At 42.0% G+C, this 23,509-nt stretch overlaps 1 protein-coding gene across 2 annotated transcripts in view; it reads left to right on the top strand.

The window, feature by feature from the left end:
- Positions 1 to 23,509, top strand: part of TBC1D5 (TBC1 domain family member 5) — a 317,366-nt gene that overhangs the window by 195,250 nt on the left and 98,607 nt on the right. For both annotated transcript variants that reach the window (XM_021707719.1, XM_008048448.1), the window contains exons 12-13: positions 2,030 to 2,172; positions 18,422 to 18,528. In XM_021707719.1, coding sequence (XP_021563394.1) covers positions 2,030 to 2,172; positions 18,422 to 18,528 — 250 coding nt within the window. The remainder of the gene's footprint in view (positions 1 to 2,029; positions 2,173 to 18,421; positions 18,529 to 23,509) is intronic.

Genomic DNA, 23,509 nt, shown 5'->3' with positions numbered 1-23,509 from the left:
TAACCAGCAGAAAGATTGCAAGAGAAGTTTGAGCAGTATCTGGGCATTTTGTTTTCCTTGTGAAAATAAGTATATAAATTCTTCCTAAGAAATAGACTCCTTTGTTTCTTTTTCTTCTTCTTCTTTTCTTTGCTCTTGAAGCACTGTGATAAAACCAAAGATGCGACTGAACTGTGGAGGGCAGTCGTACTGTATCCCCACCCATGATTGTGTTAACCTTCATTCGTTCGATTCATTGATGGGGTTTTCTTCCAGTTGTGTCCATGGAATTAACTGTGAGCAGTCCCTTTCTGGATGTTTCAGTCTTGTAAGAATGCAGGCATGTCTCAGCCCCAAATTCCACGAACAGGTGCTCAAATGGTGTCTTCCGTGCACTTCTTGTGTTGCCTGTCTCTGCTTGTGGCCTGTCTCTGCTTCCCTGACGCTCTTTGCAAGACTGGGTAATTCTTTGTAATTAAGACTAGCAACCTATTTAGTTGAGAGATATTTGTGTGCTTCTTGGAATAGTAAATATTAGCATTTGTAATTTGAAAGAATTAGAAGTGTGTGGAGAAGTAATTTTTTTCCTAAGCCACATAAACGTAGACATTAGACAAAAATATATTTTGTGTTAGTCACCCCTCATTTTAACAATGGAGCAAAAATGTAAAGGTAGATAAAAATTGTGAAAGATACTGTAACATTTTTTAAAAGATAAATGTTACTTAGGCATTTAGATTTTTTCCTGAAAAATTAAAAGTAATTGATGTTGTTGAAAATACAATGTAATTATTCTGCTGATTAATTTGATAATGTGAATAAAGAAACTTAAGAATTTGATCTCCTGGTTCCCGTTTAAACTGTGATACATATTTATGATTATACACTATTTTGTCACAGCTTTCATTTCTCCTTAAATATAATACTCCCTGAGGAAAGTATATGAATTTTTTTGTTGTTGTTGCCTCACTTTAACCCCACAGATGGTTATGTTTGGTTTCAAATTTTATAAAGAAGTAGCATCTTTTAACTAATTTTTAAAGAATTTATTCTCTTCTGTACTATTTGGTAGTACTAGAAATACGAAATTTTTCATTCTTCACTATCTGCCAGAATCACATAGAATTCTAGCTGAAAATCTTAGAGGAATCTTATATGAGGAAATTGTGATCATGTTATATAAAGTTAGAAATAAATAGATAAAAATATGTCAAACTAAATTATTTTTATTTTTTTTTACAAGAATTAGATATGCATAGTTTAGTTAACCTTTACTGAAAGTCTAAAGTATCAGGTACAATGTACAGTTACATGCAGATGTTGTTCAGTATACTTATTAGCTGCTTCTGCCTGCTCTGTGGTGTAGAGAACTCATTTTCCTGACCATAGAAGTAAGTGTGGAAAATGCCCCTAGACAGATGGCCTTAGCTGATCAGGCATATCTAGTCTAAAACTAACACATGAAGTATGGCTGTATATTTCATTTAAAATAACTATCTATGCTTGACCAAAAAAAGAGTAGACATCGCTGTTTTTTTCTCACATTTAATTTTAAAATAGATTATTTTAAACAAGAGTGTAATGTGAGAATGTAGTTTTCTAAGTTTGTCTACAATATTTGTCACATAAACATGTGCAAAAGGCCAGTTAACAACAGAAAATCAGTAGAGACCATGAAATTTTGGAAAATTATATTTTTAACTAATAGCCTTACGTGTGAAGCAACTACCAGACTACATACATTCATTTTCCTTTACATCTTGGGGATTGTGACATCTATAAACAGTGAAAGATTTCTACTTTTTCAGGCATAATACTTTTGTTTTATACATGTGGGATAAAGTTTAATGATTATGGCTCAGTTACAGAATTGTAAAATTCATTTGAAAGCTTAAAACTTAGATTTTACTGTATTATATTTTTGGTATAGAATATTTGCTCACTGTGTTCAGTTCATACGTTGTAATTTTTTGGCACAGTTACTTGAGAAAATGATCATTCTTCTGCTCTCAAAAGTGCTGTTTTCCGACTGTGTGTTGTTCCCCTGCAGACGGTGGGTGCGGCTGCTCTTTGGACGAGAGTTCCCCCTGCAGGACCTGCTAGTGGTCTGGGACGCCTTGTTTGCTGACGGCCTCAGCCTGAGCCTTGTCGATTACATCTTCGTAGCCATGCTGCTCTACATCCGAGATGCGCGTAAGTGTCCATGACCTTGCTCGTTTTTGACTAGGCGGTCTTGGTTTTTTAAAATACTCTGCCTTCTTAATATTCTGGGCATCTTATTACATGATTGACATATACCTAGGTTTTCATAGTAGGCAATATATTGAAATTTCAAAAGAATACACAAAATATCTTTTTTGTTAGTTAACTATGTACATATTGGGAAAAGTGGGTGATCTTATCCTGAGAGAACTGGAATATTCTTCAGAGCCATTTTTCTAAAGACTTTTCTCCTGCTTTAATCTCCTCATTGCACATATTTGTGAAATGCATGTATAAAAGTCAGTGTTTCAGATATGTTTAGAGCTCCACCTTCTGACAGGTAGGGAGCATTCAAAGCTGTATATCGGGAGATCGGGGCTGTCTTTATAGCGCCAATATAATTTAAAGGTATTTTAACTTCTTCCCCATTATATTTTAGCAAAATATCTCTCAACACAATGCCTGATGGTAGCTGTGTCCCCGACTCCTTCTATACACGTTTGGTGCTTGCCACAGCCAGAAAACAAGTGCCTGTGCATTTTAAATAGTCTGACAGACCTCAGCTTGAAGAACATCCCAGAGCATGCTTCAGATTTCAAAAGGCTTCAAATTGTTTTTTTTCTCTGAAAAATAATCAGAAGCTCACAAAATAAAATTTATAAGCCAACGTATAATGAGAAAAGATTGCACAAAGTGATGTGATTGAATTAGGAAGTAGAAAATTATCATAAGAGTAGGACTTTGTCAGAAGCACATATACTATTTGGTGGCATTCCTATTCATAACTGTTAAATTGCTATGGGGTCGCTTTATTTGTTTATTGACTACCAGTTATGCCAGATGCTCCTATGCCTCTGGTAACACTAATATTCTTTAAAATTCCAGATTACCCTTTTTAAATTCTCCCAAAATTACTTAGAATAAATAAGTGACAGGAGTACCACATTTTGTTCAAAAATAGTGGATGTTTTTCTGTGCCTTAAAGGTCAACTAGTTTGGATTTTGACAGACTGAGTGAGGGTTCCTTCCCTCTGAGCCAGAACTAATCATGTAGGAACATGGAAATCATAAGAGGAAACATCTGGAAAGTAGAGAAGGATGCTTGGGTAGATTTGATGGATTCTGGATTTTAGGATATTCAATACTCATCTCCCTTTTAAAGTTGTGTTTGTTTTCATGTAAGTAATAAAAAACAAAAGGAATGAGAAATCTCTTTTAGGAAATAACACTTTCCAAATCAAACAACTACTGAAATGTATGATGATTTTCTGTCATTGTAAAGAATTTAAAATTTTCTGTTTTATCTAAAACATTGGTGCATTACCACTGTATATTTTTAAATGTAATCATTGTGTGTAGTATTCTAAAAACCAACTCTTAATTTTTTAAACCATGGTAAATTTTTGGCAGCTGAAGTCCTTACACATTCTTAATCTTTTCACTGATGACTTTATAAAACATGTAGAAAAATGCAGAAGTAATGAAGTTATTTATTCATTTCAATTTTCAGTCCAACTTCTTTCAGTTTTGTTGGTTAAGTTCATAACTTAACCAGTGGATACACTCTCCTAAAAATAGAATAGATATTTGTTAGGTATTTAAGGTCCACTGCTCCTGTCCTCAAGACACTTATTAACTAATAAGGAAGACTGACATATAAATCGTTTCAGACTAACATATGTGGTGCTATAGTTGAGATGTGGACTAGTATGAAAACGTAAAGGAAGGTACTCAGCACCCTCTGGACCACCTGTGAGTCTAAGGAGATTGCATGGGTGTTGGCAAGCCAGGTGCAGCATCTGTATTCCAGGCAGAAGGAACAGCATGAACAGAGGCCTGAAAGTGAAAAACAGCTTAACAGGTGTGTGTGTATGTGTGTGTGTGTGTGTGTGTGTATGTTTCTACAGCTATTTGGCATTTTTAGAGTACAGAGGGAGAGAGAAGTCAGTAGGTTACGAGACTACAGAAGTGACCAGGAGAGATCATGTTGAAAATCTTCCTATAAGTGATGAGGAGCTATCAAAAGACTCGAGGCAGAACACCACTCTACAGCGATGGGGGAAATGAACTTGAAGGAGACAAGGCTAGAGCAAGAAAATCAGATGGGAAGTCATGACACTAGTTCAGGGAAAACACAGTGGATTGGAGAGGTATTCAGAGCTAAAGTTAGCATGACTTAGTAAATGTGGTTAGAAAGAGAAAATGGGAAGTCTAGAACAACCCCCAGCTTGGAGCCTAAAAAAATAAAGATTAGCAGACTTTAGGAATATAAATGATTAATTGAGTTTTGGCCATGTTGAGTTTGAGATACCTATAAGAAGTTATAACTTGAAGATTTGAAAGACAAAGCTACACGTCACTATCAAGGCCAATGGCTTAATTTTGCAAATAACTAACAGGTATGTGTTACTGAAAACCATAACAGCAGATGCTGCTTCCTAAGAACAGGGCAGCCATATATCATAGCTGTGTGGGATAGTCTTCGTTTATACCTTCCTGCCCTTTTTCACACTCAAAGGCATCACGTAAGGATCATAACAGTTGCATGGTTCCCTACCCAAGGTGGGTCCATGCAGAAAGAGATGGACAGAGGTGGACTCTGGCTTAGCATAGGGGAGGCACCATGCAGGAAGAGCCCGGAGAGCTGTTCTGTGAGAGCCTGGGGCAGGGGCCAGGAGTACAGAGGCACAATGGGCAAGGCTGCAAAAGTCCTCTCAGCTTTGACATTGTGCAGGGATGGTCACTGGATACCCTCTCCAGCCTGAATCCAGTGGAAGGGCAGGGCAGGAGCTGGGTGATGGTAGGTAGAAGAGAGCCTGGACAACTCAATACAGTAGCCTTTTCTTCAGCTTTCTTATTTTCTTAAGGTATGCATTACTTTTCAACTAAAAAGGCAACTAAGAAAAACAGAATCTGGAGATGGCATGTGTGAAGGGGACTCTGAAGCAGGTTGCTGGGCGGGGAGGACGGAGGCACAGCTAGAGGGCAGCTGGGACAGGGGAGGCTGCTGGCTGTCTCAGAGCAGGGCCAGGCATGTGGAGGCAGCTGGAACTGAGGGAGGCTTCTTCTCGGGGCAATCTGGGCTCCTGCTTCAAGGATCAGCACAAGTTTTTCCCCCCGTTAGGTCTGAATAGCGTCGTCAGCCTTCAGGCTAGGCCTGTCTTCAAATGGGTTGGGCAAGACTGAAGGAAGACAGTAGTAGAGGGCTGTTCCATGCATTTTAGGGCCAGGGTTAGGGTGTGTGAAGGGGAGAAAAACAGGAGGGAGAAGCAGAGTATCGAGGGCTTAGAGGCAGGGCCTGAGAGGGCTACAAGCAAGAAAGATGTGGGCAGACAAGAGGACACGGAGCACTCCGGGTCTGACGAGTGTGGCTGATGTAAGTTGCTTAGAAGACGACGGGCTTGTGAGGAAGCCGAGCTTTTGTTTGGTTCTCCGTGGACAACTCACCAGGGATCATCACAGGAAAAGATATGGAGAGAAATGTCACACGCCGGGCACCAAACCTCAAATAAACATGGAAGAGGGACCAAGAAACAGCTTTTATTCAGTCCTTTACTCAAACACTCGACCATTCAGCCAGTGTCTGCCAGTCATCGTGGTGGATAGATGGCTGTGATGAAGGGCCTGCTGGAGGCACAGGTGCATGGCTTGAGCTTCAGAGGCAGGGGGCTCTTATGGAAAGAGAGGACGTGATGGCATGGAAGCAGGACTAGGAGCAAGGCGCCCACCCCGCATCTGGAGGCCACAGCATCAGCAGTGGCTCTGGAAAGGCGAGACTTGGGCAAAAGACATTGTTCCTCAGAGAAGGGGGCTGAACTGGAGGAGCACAGCAGGAAGAGGGGACCGAGGACAGGACTGTACATGGTGCATGTGTGGAGGGCGGGGTACGTCAGCTGAGCTACAGCCCTATTGGAGAGCCGGCTGAAAGATGAACCGTTTGCAGCCTTGGCATCCTACCAGGTCACTGGTGTTCAGCTTTTGTCCCATGCCTGTGGATTCTCACCCACGATGCCCTGCTGGGGCACGCCAAGCACAATGTTCAGTTATGCTCGGTAGTTCCAGCCTCATTCACGTGAAGGTGTTCACTGGGCACCACTACCCAAGGCTCTGGGCACGAGAGCCTGTGTTCTTTCGGAGCTGTGTTTGTAGCTCAGAGAGCGTTTCACCTGAGGGGAACTGAGAGAACCTTGCTCAGGGATGGCATTCCCTGCTGGGGTCCCTGTCTCCTGGGGATTCACCGCATGGGCTTTAGAGGCTCTGACCATCCTGATACTGTGCAAAACATTGGTAGGTGTGCATTTCTTTTGGTCAAGTGTCTGTAGTTGTCACCATTTTCTCAGAGGCATACACAACCTAAAAAATGGCTTTCACTGCATCTAACCCAAAATTCTGATTTGATTTTCAAGGCACAGTAATGAGGTCTGCATCCTTTGAAGTTGTAACCTCCAAAAAGATACATTGGAGTCCTAACTTATAGTGCCTCAGAATGTGACCTAATTTGGGAATCAAGTGTTGCAAATGTAATTAGTGAAGATGAGGTCACATTAATTTAGTGTGACTGGTGGCCTCAGAAGAAGGGAGCGTGGGCACAGACATGCACAGAAGAAAGACAATGTGAAGACACACAGGGAGGAGAAAGCCACGTGAAAACACGCAGAGATTGGAGTGACACGTCTGCAAGGCAGGGAAGGATGAGGATCCCCCGCCGTCACCAGGAACCAGGAGAGAGGTACGGAGCAGATTCCTTCCCAGAGTCCTCCAGGAGCAAACTCTGCCAGTATCAGAAGCTGGAAGACTCCAGGAAGGACACCTGCAAGCTTCAGAGGACGGCTGTCCTGCCAACCCCTGGATGTTGGGCTTCTAGCCTCCAGAGCCGTGAGATGACACATTTCTGCCTTAAGCCACCCACTTGTTGGTACTTCCCTAAGTTTTATGGATTAAAATTATATGCAAAAAGAAACTGGCTGACCACATGCAGAAGATTGAAATAGGATCTCTACCTATCACCATACACAAAAGTAAACTCTAAATGGATCAAAGACCTAAACATAAAACCTCAAACTATAAGAATCTTAGAAAATGCAGGAGACACCATTATTGAAATCGGAGTAGGTAACCAATTCCTGATCCAAACCCCAAAAGCCCATGCCATAAGAGATAAGATAGACAAGTGGGACCTCATTAAACTGAAAAGCTTCTGCAAAACAAAAGAAACCATCAAGAGAGTGGGGAGACAGCCAGCAGAATGGGGAAAAATACTTGCCAACTGTATATCTGAAAAAGGCCCAGCCGGGCTTGGTGGCTCAGCCTGTTATCCCGCACTCTGGGAGGCTGAGGTGAGTGGATTGCCTGAGCCCGCGGGTTCGAGACCTGCCTGGGCAACTTGGCGAGACCTCATCTCTATAATAAGTCAAAAATTAGCCAGGCATGGTAGCGCACGCCTGTATTTCCAGCTACTTGGAAGGCTGAGGCGGAAGGATCACTGGAGCCCAGCAGGTCGAGGCTGTGGTGGCCAGGAGCGGCCACTGCACTCCAGTCTGGGCGACGGAGTGAGACTCCCACTCAAAAAAAAAAAAAAAGAAAAGAAAAGAAAAGAAAAAGAAAAAGGCCTAACATCCAGGATCTATAAGGAACTCAAACATAGTGAAAGAATAAAAACAAGCAGCTGTATTAAAAAGTGGGCAGACATGAATAGACATGTCCCAAAAGAAGATATATGGGCAGCCAACAGAAACATGAAAAAGTGCTCAGCCTCACTCATCATCAGAGAATTGCAAATCAAAACCACATTAAGATACCACCTAACCCTAGTAAGAATGGCCATCATTCATAAAACAAACAACAACAGATGCTGGTGAGGATGAGGAGAAAAGGGACGCTTCTACACTGCTGGTGGGAATGCAAACTAGTTCAATGTCTATGAAAAACAGTGTGACGATTTTGAAAGGAACTAGATGTTGACCTTTCATATGACTCAGCAGTCTCCCTACTGGGAATATACCCAGAGGAACTCAAATCATTTTACAAAAAAGATACCTACAGATGCATGTTTATTGCAGCACTATTCACAGCAGCACTATTCACAACAGCAAAAACATGGAACCAACCAACCATCAAAACTGGACTGGATTAAAAAAATGTGGAACATATACACGATGGAATATTATGCAGCTGTAAAAAAGGACAAACATATGGACTTCATAGGAACTCGGATGGATTTAGAGTGTATCCTACTCAGTGATCTATCACAGAAACAAAGAAGAGGGTACCATATGTTCTCTCTCATAAGTGCACCCGGAACACTTAACATAATACTATAAGACAGGGATTGGCAGTAGTGGGATTACTGCTGGGTTGGGGGTGAGGACACAACATCAAAAGAGCACCTGATCTTAAACCAGGCAAAGTGGGGATCAAAGAGAGGCCCAGATTTTACCTGTACAAAGTCCACTTTTATACCTAACCCCACATCTTTAAAATAAAATATTAAAAAGATTATATGCAAAACGAAGGTTGAGACAAAAGGAAATAATGTGGCAATAACCACAAACCGGTCCTCCTGTATCGCTTATGCACAGCCTCACTCTCGTCACATGGTTCCTTAGGTCTTATTTCGTGCTGTGAGTCATACATGTGCTCCTAGCTTCTTTCCCCCGCCTCGTGTAAATCTCTTTCTTTCAGGCCGAGGGTGAGGCAGCTGTGTCTAAACCCTGTGGCCCTCAGTGAGCTTCCACTTCTGCAGTGCTGTGAGATTGGCATTAATACCACTCACTGTGGCACCTGACTATGGTCTAATCTAACCTTCTCCTGGGTTATTGTGGGTGTTGGGCCTGTCTCGCCAACCAGGCTCCCAACTTCCTTGGAACCAGGACCATGTCACAATCTGAAAGCACCTGAAGCGCTTCCTGTGCTCAGTGAATACGGCCTCAGGTAGCACCTGGGGCTCCGGAGACCTGGGGGAGGATCTGTGTGCTGGTTGCTGAGAGGACCCGTGCTGGTCTCCTCTCGGAGCAACCCCAGAAAATACTGGGAATCACTGCCTACTTTTAAAATTAAGTGTCTCAAATTTTTCACATCTACTCTTTATTGATTAAATTTTTTTAGTTTTGACTAGTATCAAAGAAAAACATTTTGTCTGATTTATAGAGTAACATGCCTTTTATTCATCTTATAAATTGCATTAATAGCTAAAACACTACCATCAAATGTATTAGCTGTAAATTTTCTTACCAGAAAGTTTCTCTCAAATGTTTATGATCTTCTAAAATTTTCTTTCTCTTCAAACACTGTGGAAAAAGCTTTTCTTGCTACGTTTCTACCCACTTTGCTGTCTTGCTTTCCAGCCGGCATAAGCCTGGGATTACCAGGCTGGGATCATCCTGTCTTCTGCAGGTATGTCTCCTCAGCCACTTCCTGGCCTGCTTTGGGGGCTGTTCCAGTCGCTGTGAATTAAAACACTGCTACTTGTGTTTCACTTTACAGCTCTGCTAACTCTTCAGCCTCTCTGTCTGTCTGACAGTGTTTCCATCTGTCCCACCTAGAATTTCTGTTTCTCTACTTTCTTTTTTTCTTTCTTTCGTTCAGTAGCTTTAGGGGGGCCAATAGTTTTTGATTATGTGAATGTGTTGTATAGTGGTGAAGAAGTCTGGGCTTCAAGTGTCCCCACCACCCCCATCTGTACCCGATAGGTGATATTGCATCCCTCTCCCATTTCCCCCCTCCTTTCTGAGTCTCTATTGTCCATTATACCATCTTCTATACCTTTAGTGATCCTCAGTTTAGCTCCCACTTACAAATGAGAACGTGTAGTGTTTGGTTTTCTGTTCCTGAGTTAGTTCACTGGTCTTCAATTTCATCCAAGTTGCTGCAAAAGACGAATTTCATTGTGTGTGTGTGTGTGTGTGTGTGTGTGTGTGTGTGTGTGTACACGTACATGCATGCATGCCACATTTTCATTATCCCCTGATCAGTTGATGAGCATTTAGGTTGATTCCATATCTTTGTAATTGTGAACTGTGCTGTGATAAACATAGGAGTGCAGGTGTCTTTTTTGTACAATGACCTCTGTTCCTTTGGGTAGATACCAAGCAGTAGGATTGCTACATTGAATGGTAGATCTACTTTTATTTCTTTCAGAAATCTCCATATTTATATTCCACATTACATGCATGTCAAAATGCAGTTTAGTACAACTGCAAATTGAATTTATTTGTCTTTTCCAGAAAAGCTTTGCTTAACCTCAGTGACTAAACATTTTAGACCACATCAGAATACATCACAAAGTTTTATCAAAGCACAAATGAGTGGTCTTCTTTTTGAAGAAGTGTTCAAGCATTTCCTGACTGCCAGTTCTCTCAGAGACATGAGGCAGTGTCAGTTGTTTTTATGGTTATATCGAATACAGCTATTAATGTTCCCTATCACAAGTACCATGTATGTGAACGTATATTTGAGCTTAACAATCTCAGTCTTTTAAAATTTCACTAACAAAGGCTGATATTCTGCAGTAGCACATTGTCTGTTGTTTGGGGTTTTCTTTTATGTTTACATTCTTAAAAAATAGAATGTCCTTGTTAGAAAGGTTCGAGGTTTGCAGCGAAACTGGGCAGAAAGTAGGGTTACCACATGCTCCCAGCCCCACTGTCAGCATCCCACGTCAGAGTGGTGCGTGTGTTACAGCTGATGAGCAGCGTCGACGCCGCACTGTCCCCAGAGTCCCTGGGAACGTTAGGGCCCACTCTTGGTGTCCTGTACTCTGTGGGTTTGGATGAATGTGTGAGGACATGTTTCCACCATTTCAGCGCCCTACATAACAGCAGCCCCCCCCACCATCATCTGCAGTTTTGCTTTCCACAGTTTCTCTTTTTTTTTTTGAGTTGGAGTCTCACTCTGTCACCCAGACTGGAGTGCAGTGGCCGCGCCCGGCCACCGCAGCCTCGACCTGCTGGGTCCGGCGATCCTTCCGCCTCAGCCTTCCGAGTAGCCGGAACTACAGGTGCGCGCTACCATGCCCAGCTGATTTTTTGATTTATTGTAAAGATGAGGTCTCGCCAAGTTGCCCAGGCGGGTCTTGAGCCCGTGGGCTCAGGCAATCCACTCACCTCAGCCTCCCAAAGCACGGGATTACAGGCTGAGCCACCGAGCCCAACTGTTTTCCACAGTTTCATACCCAAGGTCAACCAAGATTCAAAAATATTAAATAGAAAATTCCAGGAATAAACAACTCACAAGTTAGAGATTGAGCTCATTCGAGTAGCATGATGCAACCTCTCGCCATTCCACTCTGCCCACCTGGACGTGCATTTTCCATTTATCCCGTGTACCCATGCTGTGTGAACTACCTGCCCACTGGTCACGTAATAGCCATCATGGTGGCCAGATCAGCTGCCACGGTATCACAGGGCTTGTGTCAGGTCACCCTTGTTTTACTTAATAATGGCCCTAAAGCTCAAGAGTAGTGATGCTGGCAACTGTTACAGTTCTTCTATTTTATTATTAGATATTGCTGATGATCTCCTACTATGCCTAATTTATAAGTTAAACTTTGTCACAGGTATGTATGTATAGGACAAAACATGGTATATACAGAGTTCAGGACTATCTGAGGTCTCAGGCATCCACTAGGCATCTGAGAATGTATCCCCTGTGGATAAGGGGGCAACTCTAATTTCACTGTCCTAAAATCCTCTGTGCTCTGTCTGTCCATCTTCTTCTCCCCCCATCCCTGGGAACTCTTGGTCTTTTCACTCTCCCCATGGTTTTGCCTTTTACCAGAATGTCATAAAGTTGGAATCATATAGTATGCAGCCTTTTCAGAATTTTTTTTTTTTGCTTAGTAATAAGCATTTACGTTTCTTCCATGTCTTTTCTTGGTTTGAGTAGCAAATTCATTTTAGTGCTGAATCGTATTCCATTGTCTGGATATGCCAAGTTTGTCCATGCTCTTACCTGAGAACGCCTGGGTGGCTCCCCTGCACACAGGCCCTCTACCTGTTTTCATCCCTCCACACCTTCAACCTCCTTGGGCCCCCGCCGTCAGCCCCTCAGTGTCTTGTCTCCTTTTGCTTCCACATAGTGTTGACTGACACCTCACCGACCTCCAAGTCCCCAGTCCAGGAGATGTCTTAGCCCTTAGTGTGTGCCGTTATGATCAGCCCACCTATGTTGGGTTAATGTTGTGTTGCCCTTCCACTGGAATCTGAAGACAAAGTTGAGATTGTCTTATTCTTTTCATGTCCTTAGGGCTTAACTCTAAAGTATTGGAAACAAATAGGTTTGTAATAAAGATTTGTGAAACACAGTCTAACAGAAGAAAAAGGATCTTGTGAACACCTCTGAAGTACCTTCTGGCCTTCAACCGTCTTTACTGTCAGTCTATATTTCAGATTAAGGCATTACAGATCACAGGGCACAGTGAAGTAAAATGTACCTGTGTATGCTGTATTCAGATCTAACTAGTTCCTGATCTATGGTTTTCTTGTATTTGTATTAAAAATTAAGAGAGGCAGATCTACGAATCAGGCCATCTCTTTTCTAAATCTCAGTACCCACCGCATTCTTTCCAAGCTTCACTTTCATGACATTTTACAGGTGTTGAAAGGAACTTGGGCTCCGATTCTGAGTATTTCCCTACAGCATTACACTAGTGTTAACAGGACTCTGTTGTTACACTCCCTTGCCTCGTTCATTCCTTCAGTGGGTAACGAGGTGGAGGAGATTGAAGCCTGTTGCTGAGATGACCAGCTTCAGATTCCACCGCTAGGCCCTCGGAGTCCTGGAGCCAGCATGGATGATGCTGGCTTTTCCTGGCCAGTGTTCCTCCCCCTGTGCCCACAGTCTAGCCACTGGCATATCTGCAGTTAGACACTTGCAACTTGTGTACTGTGGGCAACACTGTATGTACATTTAAAAATGTAAATTTTTGAGTAAAAGACCTCTTATGTTGTTTGATCTCTTATTAAAATAGGTTCTGTTTAAAGTGTATTCAGCAGTAACAATAGCAATTTTAAAAATCTTCTTCCAGCCAAAAGAGTAAGCCACTCTGAATTTGAGATTGTCCTCTTTCTTAAAAATAAAGTTAAAAGTCCATATTATTCTGAACAAAATCTACCAGAGAAATAAGGAGTTGCCAAAGACTATCCTAAATGCTTACAGAAGAGTATGTGTTGGTCTTGGGTCTCAAGATGGTGGTTGTAGTGGTTCCTGGTGCTCAGAGAGGCAGTTGTCACAAAGGCACCTAGGAGGAAAACCTAGGACGGAATTTCAGCAGGGTCTTACACACAACCCAAACCACTGTTTGTTGCAGGTGAGACCATGCTTTTTACTTGGCTTTTTCCAAGATGGAACGAAATACAAGTTCTCTTGTCTGTATTTATGTCTTACTGTCCATTTTTTCTGCATTGTGTTCTGGTCCCTTTGCAATCCCTTTTTGTATGTTGCCGTTTTATACTGGGAAAGCCAAAATAGTTAAGGTCTTTAGTTGAAGAGACTGCAGGTGGTAATCATGTAATGTCTGCCGTGTGTAGTAGACCCTCAGCAAATTTTTTTCAGAGCTCGCTGCATGAATTGAACATCTGCTGCATACCCTGTGCCCGACGAGGCACTTCCACCCACACTGGCTTCATTTTTAGTGAAGTAAGATATGAGAAAGCCTTAGGTTTCCTTTCTTGTTAGCTCGTTGTTCTTATTTTGTAAGTGATCATTTTTATATACCATTTTATAGGCAAATAGAATATTTTATGCCTACCTCTAACATGCTGCCCCTGGCCTTGGACACCAAGGACTCGTCTTAGAGTGTCTTCGAGGTTCTTTGCACACGGTCGGTGTTCAGGAGACATTGGCAAGCATGTCTGCCTTGCGGGTGTGCGCACATGCCCGTTAGGCCGCATGGCTGGGGCTGCGGGAATGCCTGAGACACCGTGGTGGAGAGGAGGCCCCTCGAGTACACGGATCGGGTTCTGCCCGGCCTCTGCCCTTCTGGAACCCTGAGACCCCAATCTCTAAGAGGGAGTTGATGACAGTGCTTTCCGTAGGAGGAGGTAGGAAGACTCGGGATGTTTGTAAAATGTACAGTGAATTGCCAGGCCTATTATAGGTGCTTGATAGGGGATAGCTGTTTTTTTTTAAACTGCGGAAAATTAAAGGAAATTTGTATTGAGTTTCCTGTTTTGAGGTAGTTGGTTTTCGTCTACTTTACTACTTTGAGAAAGTATATCTCAATATGAAGTCAAGTAATTTGCAGAAATATGTTGTATGTATCACAACTGTTACAACTGTAGATATGGTTAGCTTGGAGTTACACATTTTGTTAAACATCTCAAAGCAATTATGTTTTCTGCTTATCGTTACTGATATCACTGTGTTTTTGTTTCTTCCTACTGGGGAAACTGTTTAAACCAACTCCCTCTGCCCACTCCAGACAGTTGTGGGTTGTTTAAAGGTTAGGCAGGCAGTCAGCTCTGCTTCCTGTAGAGGCGGTACTGTTCACCCAGGGTGAACTCACAGGCCATAGAGCGTGACAGGGACCTCCCTCCTTGCATCCGTGCCACCCCTGCAGGAACCCTGTGAGTACATGGGTGTCATCGTTTCTGTTTTATCAATGGTAGGAATGAACGTCCGGTGACGCAAAGCCACTTGCTTGGCTTCACACAAGAGTGACAAGGTCAGTGATCCAGTTGGGCTTTCTAGTCCAAATCCGCTATGCTTTCCGAGGTACCCCTTACCTTTGCTTTTACCTCCCCTGAGTCGGCTCTTCAGATGTGGCTTCAGTCTTTTGCCTTTAAAGCATAAACATACTTCATGTAGGTAGGTACCAAATGCATGATTTTTCCATCTTTCATTCTTTTCCCCCGTCACTGCCCTGTCTGTTAGAATGAACATTGAAGAAGGAATATTATTACAGATTCATTTCTCATGTTTAACAAAAGTTTACTGTCAGATCCCTGCTAGTCTGTTTTTAAACCAGCTTGTATAATTCTCTTCTGCCTACTCTAATAGTTATTCAGAAGGGGATTTAATACTTAGTGTTTGTAGTCCCGAATTAAACGTATTCTACAACTGCAGATTTTCATTAGTAAATTAGAGATAACATTACCTGAAGACACAGAACTCATACTGTTCACCATTATGTACCTAGTGCAGTGCCTAGCATAGTCTGTATATATTTGGCATTTAGTAGGGGCTCAGGAAATGTTCATTGCATGCAGTGATTGGATGGATGGATAGATGAATGGATGGGGAAATGATAGACGGATGGAAGAAAGAATGTTAGCTTCCTTTCATTCCATGCGCAGAATATTAATACACTATTTGGCTTCCCTTATATATTTTATGACTGCTGATGGCCTCAAAAGTTCTGTGCACGCTCTTATTCCTATCCATCTTTATATCCGTATCTAAACCAGCTGTTGTAAAGACTGGGTTATGCTGACCCTTCCAGGCTACTTAAGACTACTTCACCAGAGCAGTGATGCTGACTGGCTTTACTGTGTGCGATGGTATTTACATCCATTATGTCACTAGATTTTAGAAACAATGGCATTTTGAAACAAAACCTTGTATTGGAGCACAGACCTGCAGCTAGCTAGACTTTTGAATTTCTAATCCTACTCCACTAGCGAAACACTGTGTGACTTGGGCAAGAGACTTAACTCTCCAAGTACCAATTTTTGTTTCTGTAAAACAGGGATACTAATTGTACCTTCATAAGATTGTCATAGAAATTAAATAAGACAATGTAGGCAAAGGTTTCAGCATGTGGCCCAGCCACAGAAAGCTTCCACGGATCCATTGTTGCCTGGTGGTGGTAGTGGTCGCAACAGTGACCTGGTGCTGCATGTGTGCCCTCTGCACTGTGCTTTCTTCCAGCAAGGACCTGGTTCTGTCCCTCCCTCCGTCCTTTCCTAACCTTGGGCCTGTTGTGAATCAGGGACCCAGCAGGTACTGATTGGATTGAATGAGTTGGGCAAGGGATTTTTTTAATTGTAAAGTTTTTCCAGATGACTAAACTTAAGCTCACAGAGGTTACCTGATGAGGTTTTGAACACCTGCTGTAAATTGGTCACGTAGATTCCGTTGCTTAATCATCAGGCGACTTTATGAAAGGTTCAAAGGTGGGCCCAGAGTTGAAACCACATCTTTGAGTTGTGACCCCAGAGGCCTTTCCACAAAATTCTCCTGCCTCTCTTATAAAATACATGACTTCTTCCTTGGTCAGTTACTGGTATAGAATAACTTTTGAGTTGTAAGATGAATTCATTATCTGAGTTTTCTTGTTAGGTCTCAAAAAAAACTACATTAAAACTTTGTACTATTCTCAGTAACCTAACTTTTTGAATTTCTAGAGAAAAAAGGACAACAGGTAACTGAAGGTAAATATGAAAAAATAAATAAGAAGAGTCTGAACCCATATAAAAGGAGGAGGAGAAGTGAGTGCTTTACAAATGAAAGCAGATGTATGAAATTACTGGCTGGCAGAGCCACAACAGAAATGAAGATGATAAATCGGTTCCCTCCACAGCTCACCCAGTCCTGTCTCCTTCCCCATAGTGCTCGTGGCTGGGGGAGGGGGATTATAGCACAAAATTATGTCTCCAATAGCAGGAAAAAAAGCATAAGAATCAGGGTACTTCTAATTACAAATAATTGTTTATTTTGTGATTTGTGTTGCTTCCATTGAACCACAGTTGTTTTCCTGTCGAACTTTTGTCAAGCACTGATTAATGAAAAGGATTCAGTTGCAAACACAGGAAGTTGTTAAATTTCTGCACAGTCAGTACTGTGGAGGCCGTCAATGTGGCTCACAAAGCAGCGTCATTAATGGACATGACTGTGACAGCAGTGGCAGGTAGATTGCCAAGAAATAAAGCAGTTTACATAGACCTGCCTGAAAATATGTGTTTAATAATTGCTCCTATAATTAGGTTGGTTTGAAAAAATTAAATGACAGGCTACAAAACACAGTTAGATTTATTTATGAAGATTTTGACATTTTTCCTCTAAGAAATGCTGCATAGATATGCTTTTCCTGAATTTCTTGTTACTTTTAGAAAAACAGATAATTAGAATAAATATTTTCTTTAGTTTTGAATTATACAATGTTTATATAAACAAAAGAATAAGTATAACATGCAAGTTATGGTGCAATCATCAAGGTAAATATTATGAAAATTTTGAACTGGTTCTTATCCATTCTTAAGTTTTTTGTTTTGTTTTGTTTTGTTTACTAGTTTCTAAACAGTTGTTGACAAAAAGATGCCAAACTGTGAAATGTTTTAAGATGGCTTCTTCTGAACCAAACTTGAGGGCCTAGGCCCCGGAATACCCATCCTCAGGAGATCCTGAGAACGTGTGTCCACCAGAGTTGGGTGGTGGCTCGGTCATACACATCTTAGGAAGGCAGAAGTTATGGGAAACCATAAATCAGCACATGTGATATTTTCACTGGTTTGGCCCAGGAAGGAGGGGCAATTTCCCATGTGAGAACTTACAGGCCATAGGTGGATTCAGAGATTTCTTGACTGGTAATTTGTTGGTCCTATCTAAGGAATGTTGGAAGTCACTAGAGATGTTTTGTTGTGACAAAGGGGTGGGAAAACGTAGATGAAGTCCTGTATGTAACAGACTGCAGAGAGGATAGGCAAGTGTCTTACAAGGTTCCCAGAGTCTGGGAGTTCCCAAGAGACAGCTTTGCCACGTCATAAAGCACTTTGATCTCCTTCTTTACTTGTTACGTGATGCTGTGCCAGAGTCTGGTTGGAAAACAGACTTTAGTGTACAGGGTAGTCAGGTAATGAAGTCTGGTGAGTCCTTACCAGGCTGAGTCCCAAAACCTCTTAGTTGGGGGTTTGGACAAGAGGAAAAAAGATCAGATTTAGTCCTCACAGTAAAACTGGAGATATCTAAACATAACCTAATACGTGGCAATAAAAATGCATGCTTCCGAGGATGTATTTGTATTTATTTATATTGCAAATATATACTATATGAACATTGTCAGGTACTTATCTGAACCTGAACTTCTTCCCTCAGCACCCTGAGGACGCATTTTGATAGACTAAATTGCTGCTGACCTTGTGGTGAGCGGCCTCAGAGCCCGCGGCAAGAACCCCTTGTCCCGACTCATCACTCCAGTTGCATTGCTGGTTTGCTTTCTTTGACTCTAAGTTGTCAGTTTTCACATTCTCAGTCATGCAAAGTCTCTTAGCTGCCACTGCCTCTGGATTCTTTCCTTCTCGTCCAGTGATCTCCAGCAACCACCAGACCTGCCTTGGCCTCCTGATGCATTACCCGCTCATCGGAGATGTGCACGCGCTGATCCTGAAGGCTCTGTTCCTCAGGGACCCAGAGGTGAGCTTGCCTGCAGGGCTGCAGGCCCCCGGTGGGTGGGAAGTCGGTCCTCTGCGTGAGTCTGGGGAGTCCTGATGTGAAATTGGGATTCCTGACACCAGGTGAGTGGCCTGATGGCAGTCTTTGCCAGAAGTGTAGGCCAAAGCTCACATTAAGCGACCACTGCCGTGGGAAGCCGCAGCGTCCCTCTCTGGTCCCTTGGAAGGCTGTTCTGCGCTGCTCCTTTCCTCACAGCTCCAGATGCCTGAGCAACTGCCTCTCCTCAGAGCCGGACTTCGCTGTTGCTGGTGTGCCCTGCGGGAGTGACTTGCCCAAGCAGAGCCTCCTGGAGGCCGCGTGAAGAGTGAGAGAGTAGATCTAGGCAAAGGGCTGTGCAGTGGGAAAGGAAACCGTGCGACACGAGATCGGTTCATATCATGGATGTGGATTTCTTGTTGTGGGGGTGGGAGTAAGATGCAGATTTAAACAGGCTTCAGCACTGATTTCTCTGAGCGTCAAGCAGTTCACCAAAATTTTCTTTACACTTCAGAGAAAAAGTGTGCTCTTTTACAACTAATGTTATATTTCTTGAAAATAAGAACATTTAATGATCTAAAAAAATCTGTGAATCCTTGCTGCTTTGGAGCCAAACAAAAATATTGGATGAAGTATAAGAGAGAAAGCTTCAAACACGAGTCTCAGAACGCCAGGCACTGGGTGGTAATCCCAGCCTTTGGCTCTCTGGCATCCCTCCCAACAGTCATGCTGGCAGTTGTCGAACTGTCTCTGAGTCAGTCAGTCAGTCTGTCTGTGGTTTCCATTGCCAAAGCTCTGTCTGATCAACTTGGGTCTCCAAGTTTAATGTCAGTTTAGATTCTAAAGGATTTCTGACTTGCCTTGGTTGTTGGCTTCAGCCTTTGAGTCTGCCCTCGATTTATTCTTTAACTGATCTGAAAGAACTTACTTCCTTGTGTTCTGCAGCAATGTGAACTTTTATATCGTGACTGTTGCACAGAGCAATTTCATTAACCATCTAAAAAAATCACTCCTGTGGCACATAAGGAAGCATACTGTCTTTTTGGGAAGGCTCAGGGGTCTGAGAGGAGAAACCCAGAGTTTTGTTTTTATATTCTTATGTACATATGTGTGTGCAAGTTGTATGAGTATATGCTTTTGTAATTTCCTCCCACCCCACCCCACCCCCAAAAGCGCAGCAAGATGATGAAGTACCTACAAAGGAAGACGAAAGAATGAGGTTGCTGGTCACTGAGCTTTGAGCTTTGGTCCATAAACTTAAGTCAGATTCTCTCAAGTGAGCATTAGGAATTTTTAGGGTCATACAGAGTAGAAAAAATTGCTAGAATAGCAATTTGAACTATCTGCTTCTGTGATTTGTTTGTTTAAATTGAAAAGAAATGAATATGTTATCAAAACCTATCAATCTTGGTAGTTATTCTCTAGCTAAACATGGGTGATCTTCCTGTGAATCACTCGCTCATGTAGTTTCAGAATTCTTTATTCTAAGGCCATCAGTGTTTATTGGTGGAATCTAAATGCCCTTTCATGTTGGTGTAATTTTAATAGAGTACTTTTATCTCAATAAAATAGTATACGTAATCCAAGAGTATAATAAAGCAAATCTACAAGCAGTAAAAATACAGATTCTTTAAGGTTTAAGGGAAAAACATAATACCATAAGCATCTAAAAAACAGAATTTCCCACCTTTACATTCAGAGTCTTACCAAGTACAAACGTGACCAAGATAATGGACCCTAACCTGATTTTTCTGAGTCACAGAAATTGGGCATGATGGTGGCGTCATGTTTAAAAGACCCATGAGGACAAGTGTACAGAGTTTATTGGAAAAATAAAGAAAGTTGTGTAACCTTGAGGGGCTTTCTTTCAGATAGCCAACCCAGCAAAGTGGTGGTTACCACTGGCATCATTGAACAGATGCCAGGTGATGACTAGTGTCACTGGACATGTGTGCTAACATAGGACTGTGGCAGGTAGTGCTCTATGAGGAGCCTGAGTGAGGAGTCGGGACCCTGCGTCAGGCCTTGGCTCTGCCGCCGACTGATGTGTTATTTTGGGAGAATCACGCTTGTTGAGCCTTGGGCTTCTCTTTTGTAACATTTGGAGGTTTAATTAAATTGTCTCAACCAGAGCATCCCTTGCTATAAGAACCGACATTAGTGAACTGGCAAGGCCAATCCAGTGCTGCAAAGGTACAGTGCGAAAAGGCAGCTAACTGATCTATATTACAGAAACCCATAAGGCAGCAGAGTTGCGTGTTGTTAACGTCGATTACAAGGTCACGAGAGAGACCGTTTTTGCTGAGGGGGAGAAAAAGAGAGGGAAAGATGAGGCTACTACCCCACCCGTATCCTGAAAAATTCCCATATCAGAGTACCTTAAATGTTTTCCTTTAGTAGCAGCAATGAAACACTGCTTGAATCATCCCTGGTTCCAGTAGATCAGAAGAATTGTAATACACACAAGTCTCCATCAAGTGAACTAGTAGAAAGATGAGATTTGAGGCACGAAAGCACACTTTGCCATTTCCCAGCTTCGTGTGACAGTCGCGTCAAATGCTGCTGAAAGGTTCAGTGATGTCAAGTGTGCGGGAGGGCAGCCTTCGCGAGTTCATTGTCATCAGCCTGCAGAGAAGCACTTCATCCCGCTGCTGTGCCCGCATCCCAGTGGAGATTGCGTAGCTGAGAGTGGGTGGTGCACGCAGAGTCTGTTTTCTGTCAGAAGCAGGCCTCACGGTGGGAAGAGTTCTCATCTGAGCTGACTGCAGTGATGGGCCTGTGAACGGAATCGTCGGACATACTCCTTCGTACTTCTCCAAGCACTTGGACGTGATGAATGTGGTCCTCACGGCAACCCAGTGAGGTAGACAGGGTGGGTTTTCTTTCCTCTCACTCTTTTTCTGTAGGAAGAGGTTAAGGTCATGGCTTTCCCAAGGTCAAAAAGCTTGTAAGCTTCCAGGCTAGCTAGCGCGGCTTCACGACCCTTTTATCTATTCGTTCCTCCTCAGATCCCTGGCATCCTTTCTGCCTCCTCTGTGGAGCCCTTTCCAAGTTCAGATAGGACACGCCCTCCTCTTTGAGTCACACAGCAACTTGCATTTTATCTATTTGCATATTTATTATATCAGTTGTTACTCTTTGAGGCTGGATCCTGCTCATTTTTTTTAGCACTTCGCTTTCTGTGGTCTGCATGTGCTTGGTATAAAGAAAAAAATGATAGAATTGAATTCGGATTCAGGTGCTGTGCCTCTCACCAGTATGTTACACCGACACTGATCTTGGTGGACCTCATTTCATTCACGTGGCGTGTTTCTGTACCCATGTTCACATTCAATAAAAGCCGTAGCCAATGGGATATTTTTCAACTGCCATTTTCATCAAGATAGTGAATTAATTCTGCAACTGGAACTTAGCATCTGGTTCCTTCATTTGCTATGTGTCCTAATTATTTAAAAACCTGTTACCACCTTAAAATATTATGCAATAAAGAAGACATAGCAGAGAATCTAGTTAATTCACTTCACTTTAGCTCTTAGAATTTTAGAACTGCAAAGAACTGAGAAGCCTTCTCCTTTTGTAGAAGAAGTTGAGAGGTTTATGCAGAGTCACAGCTTTCCAGTGGGGGGCCAGCAACAGAGCCCAGGTCTTCAGACCACCCTCCACAAAGGAGCTGTAGCTCCATTTGTTTTAAAAATAGTGGAATCCAGCTAATGTATTTCTTACACAAATTATTCATCTGTGTTATATGAAACTGGTTTTGTAAGAGGCGCAGGAGCAAGTTGAAGCATTTGAAAATGCATGCTTTATGAAGAGACTGGGTGTCAGGTATCTGTGTACAGCATGCTCTGTGCTCCCGACTCCACACACCTTAAAGACGATTTCCGTACTTAGCTCTGAAGACCACAATCCTAATGTTCATTTTCTTGTCTTTATCATATTAGAACTACTGAGCAGATTTCCAAAAACAATCCACCAAATGAAGTTAGAAGGCTAGAAGAAGGACAATCTGAAAAATATGAAGTGATTAAAAAACATTGTTGTAGCTAGTTGTTCAAATTCAAGAAAAAATTTTAAAACCCAATTAGAAACAAAAGTCATAGAAAATGTGAACATATTGTGTTCCTTAAATAACCAGATGTTCTCTCCTTCCTGAAGGCAGTAAGGGCTAGGAATAAAGGTTTAAAACTATTGTTTTAAGTTAACTGTGAATTTTGCAAATCTGTTTTTACCCTTTAGCAAATAAAATCCTAATACAGAAACATAAGCAAAGTAATTTTCATTTTTGGTGCTTTTTATTTGTGTTGTGTGTTGAAGTGTTAACCTTATCACAAAAACTTATTACAAATGAAATACAGTACATGGATTACCATTTTAGATTTTGCAGTAAGAATGTGACAGCTACTGTTTATTTTAAAGATTAGAATATTCAGGAAAAAGAATATTTCTAGTAAGTTTGAAAGTGGCCCTCTTAGCAGTGACTGTTGTTGTTTATGGAAGAAAATTGCTAGAAATAAGAAATTTAATTTATAGTCATTCTTATACATAGAAACACACTACAGAAATGTACAGTGCTTGCCCAGTTCTGTTTTGGCTTTTGTGTGGGGTTGTGTTAAAGTTTGTCTTTTTAAATTATAAAAAGTCTGAGTTTCAAATTTTAGATTTTGTGTAGATAGTTAAGTTTTTTACTCATTTAATTCTGAAAGCCCCAGTGTGCATCCAGCTTTTTTGTAACTTTGGTAAAATGTTGTGTATCAAAATGGAAACACAGTGACTGGAGTCCCACCTCCTGCCAGCCAGGTGACAACGTGAGGAAATGTCCGTCCTAGGGTTGCCCTTGCAGTACTTTCTTCTCTGAGCAGCCAGGAACTTTGAGCCGCATATTTTGACTCACCAAGGATGATGTGTTGTACTTACCAGTTGGCTTTTCATGATGATTCCAGCAGAAGTTCTGTTCAGGTTTTCTAAC

This window comes from Carlito syrichta, unplaced genomic scaffold (genome assembly GCF_000164805.1).
Source record: "Carlito syrichta isolate Samal-C Ts95f unplaced genomic scaffold, Tarsius_syrichta-2.0.1 Scaffold123517, whole genome shotgun sequence".
Lineage (NCBI taxonomy): Eukaryota > Metazoa > Chordata > Mammalia > Primates > Tarsiidae > Carlito > Carlito syrichta.
This window is presented reverse-complemented; position numbering and strand designations above follow the sequence as displayed.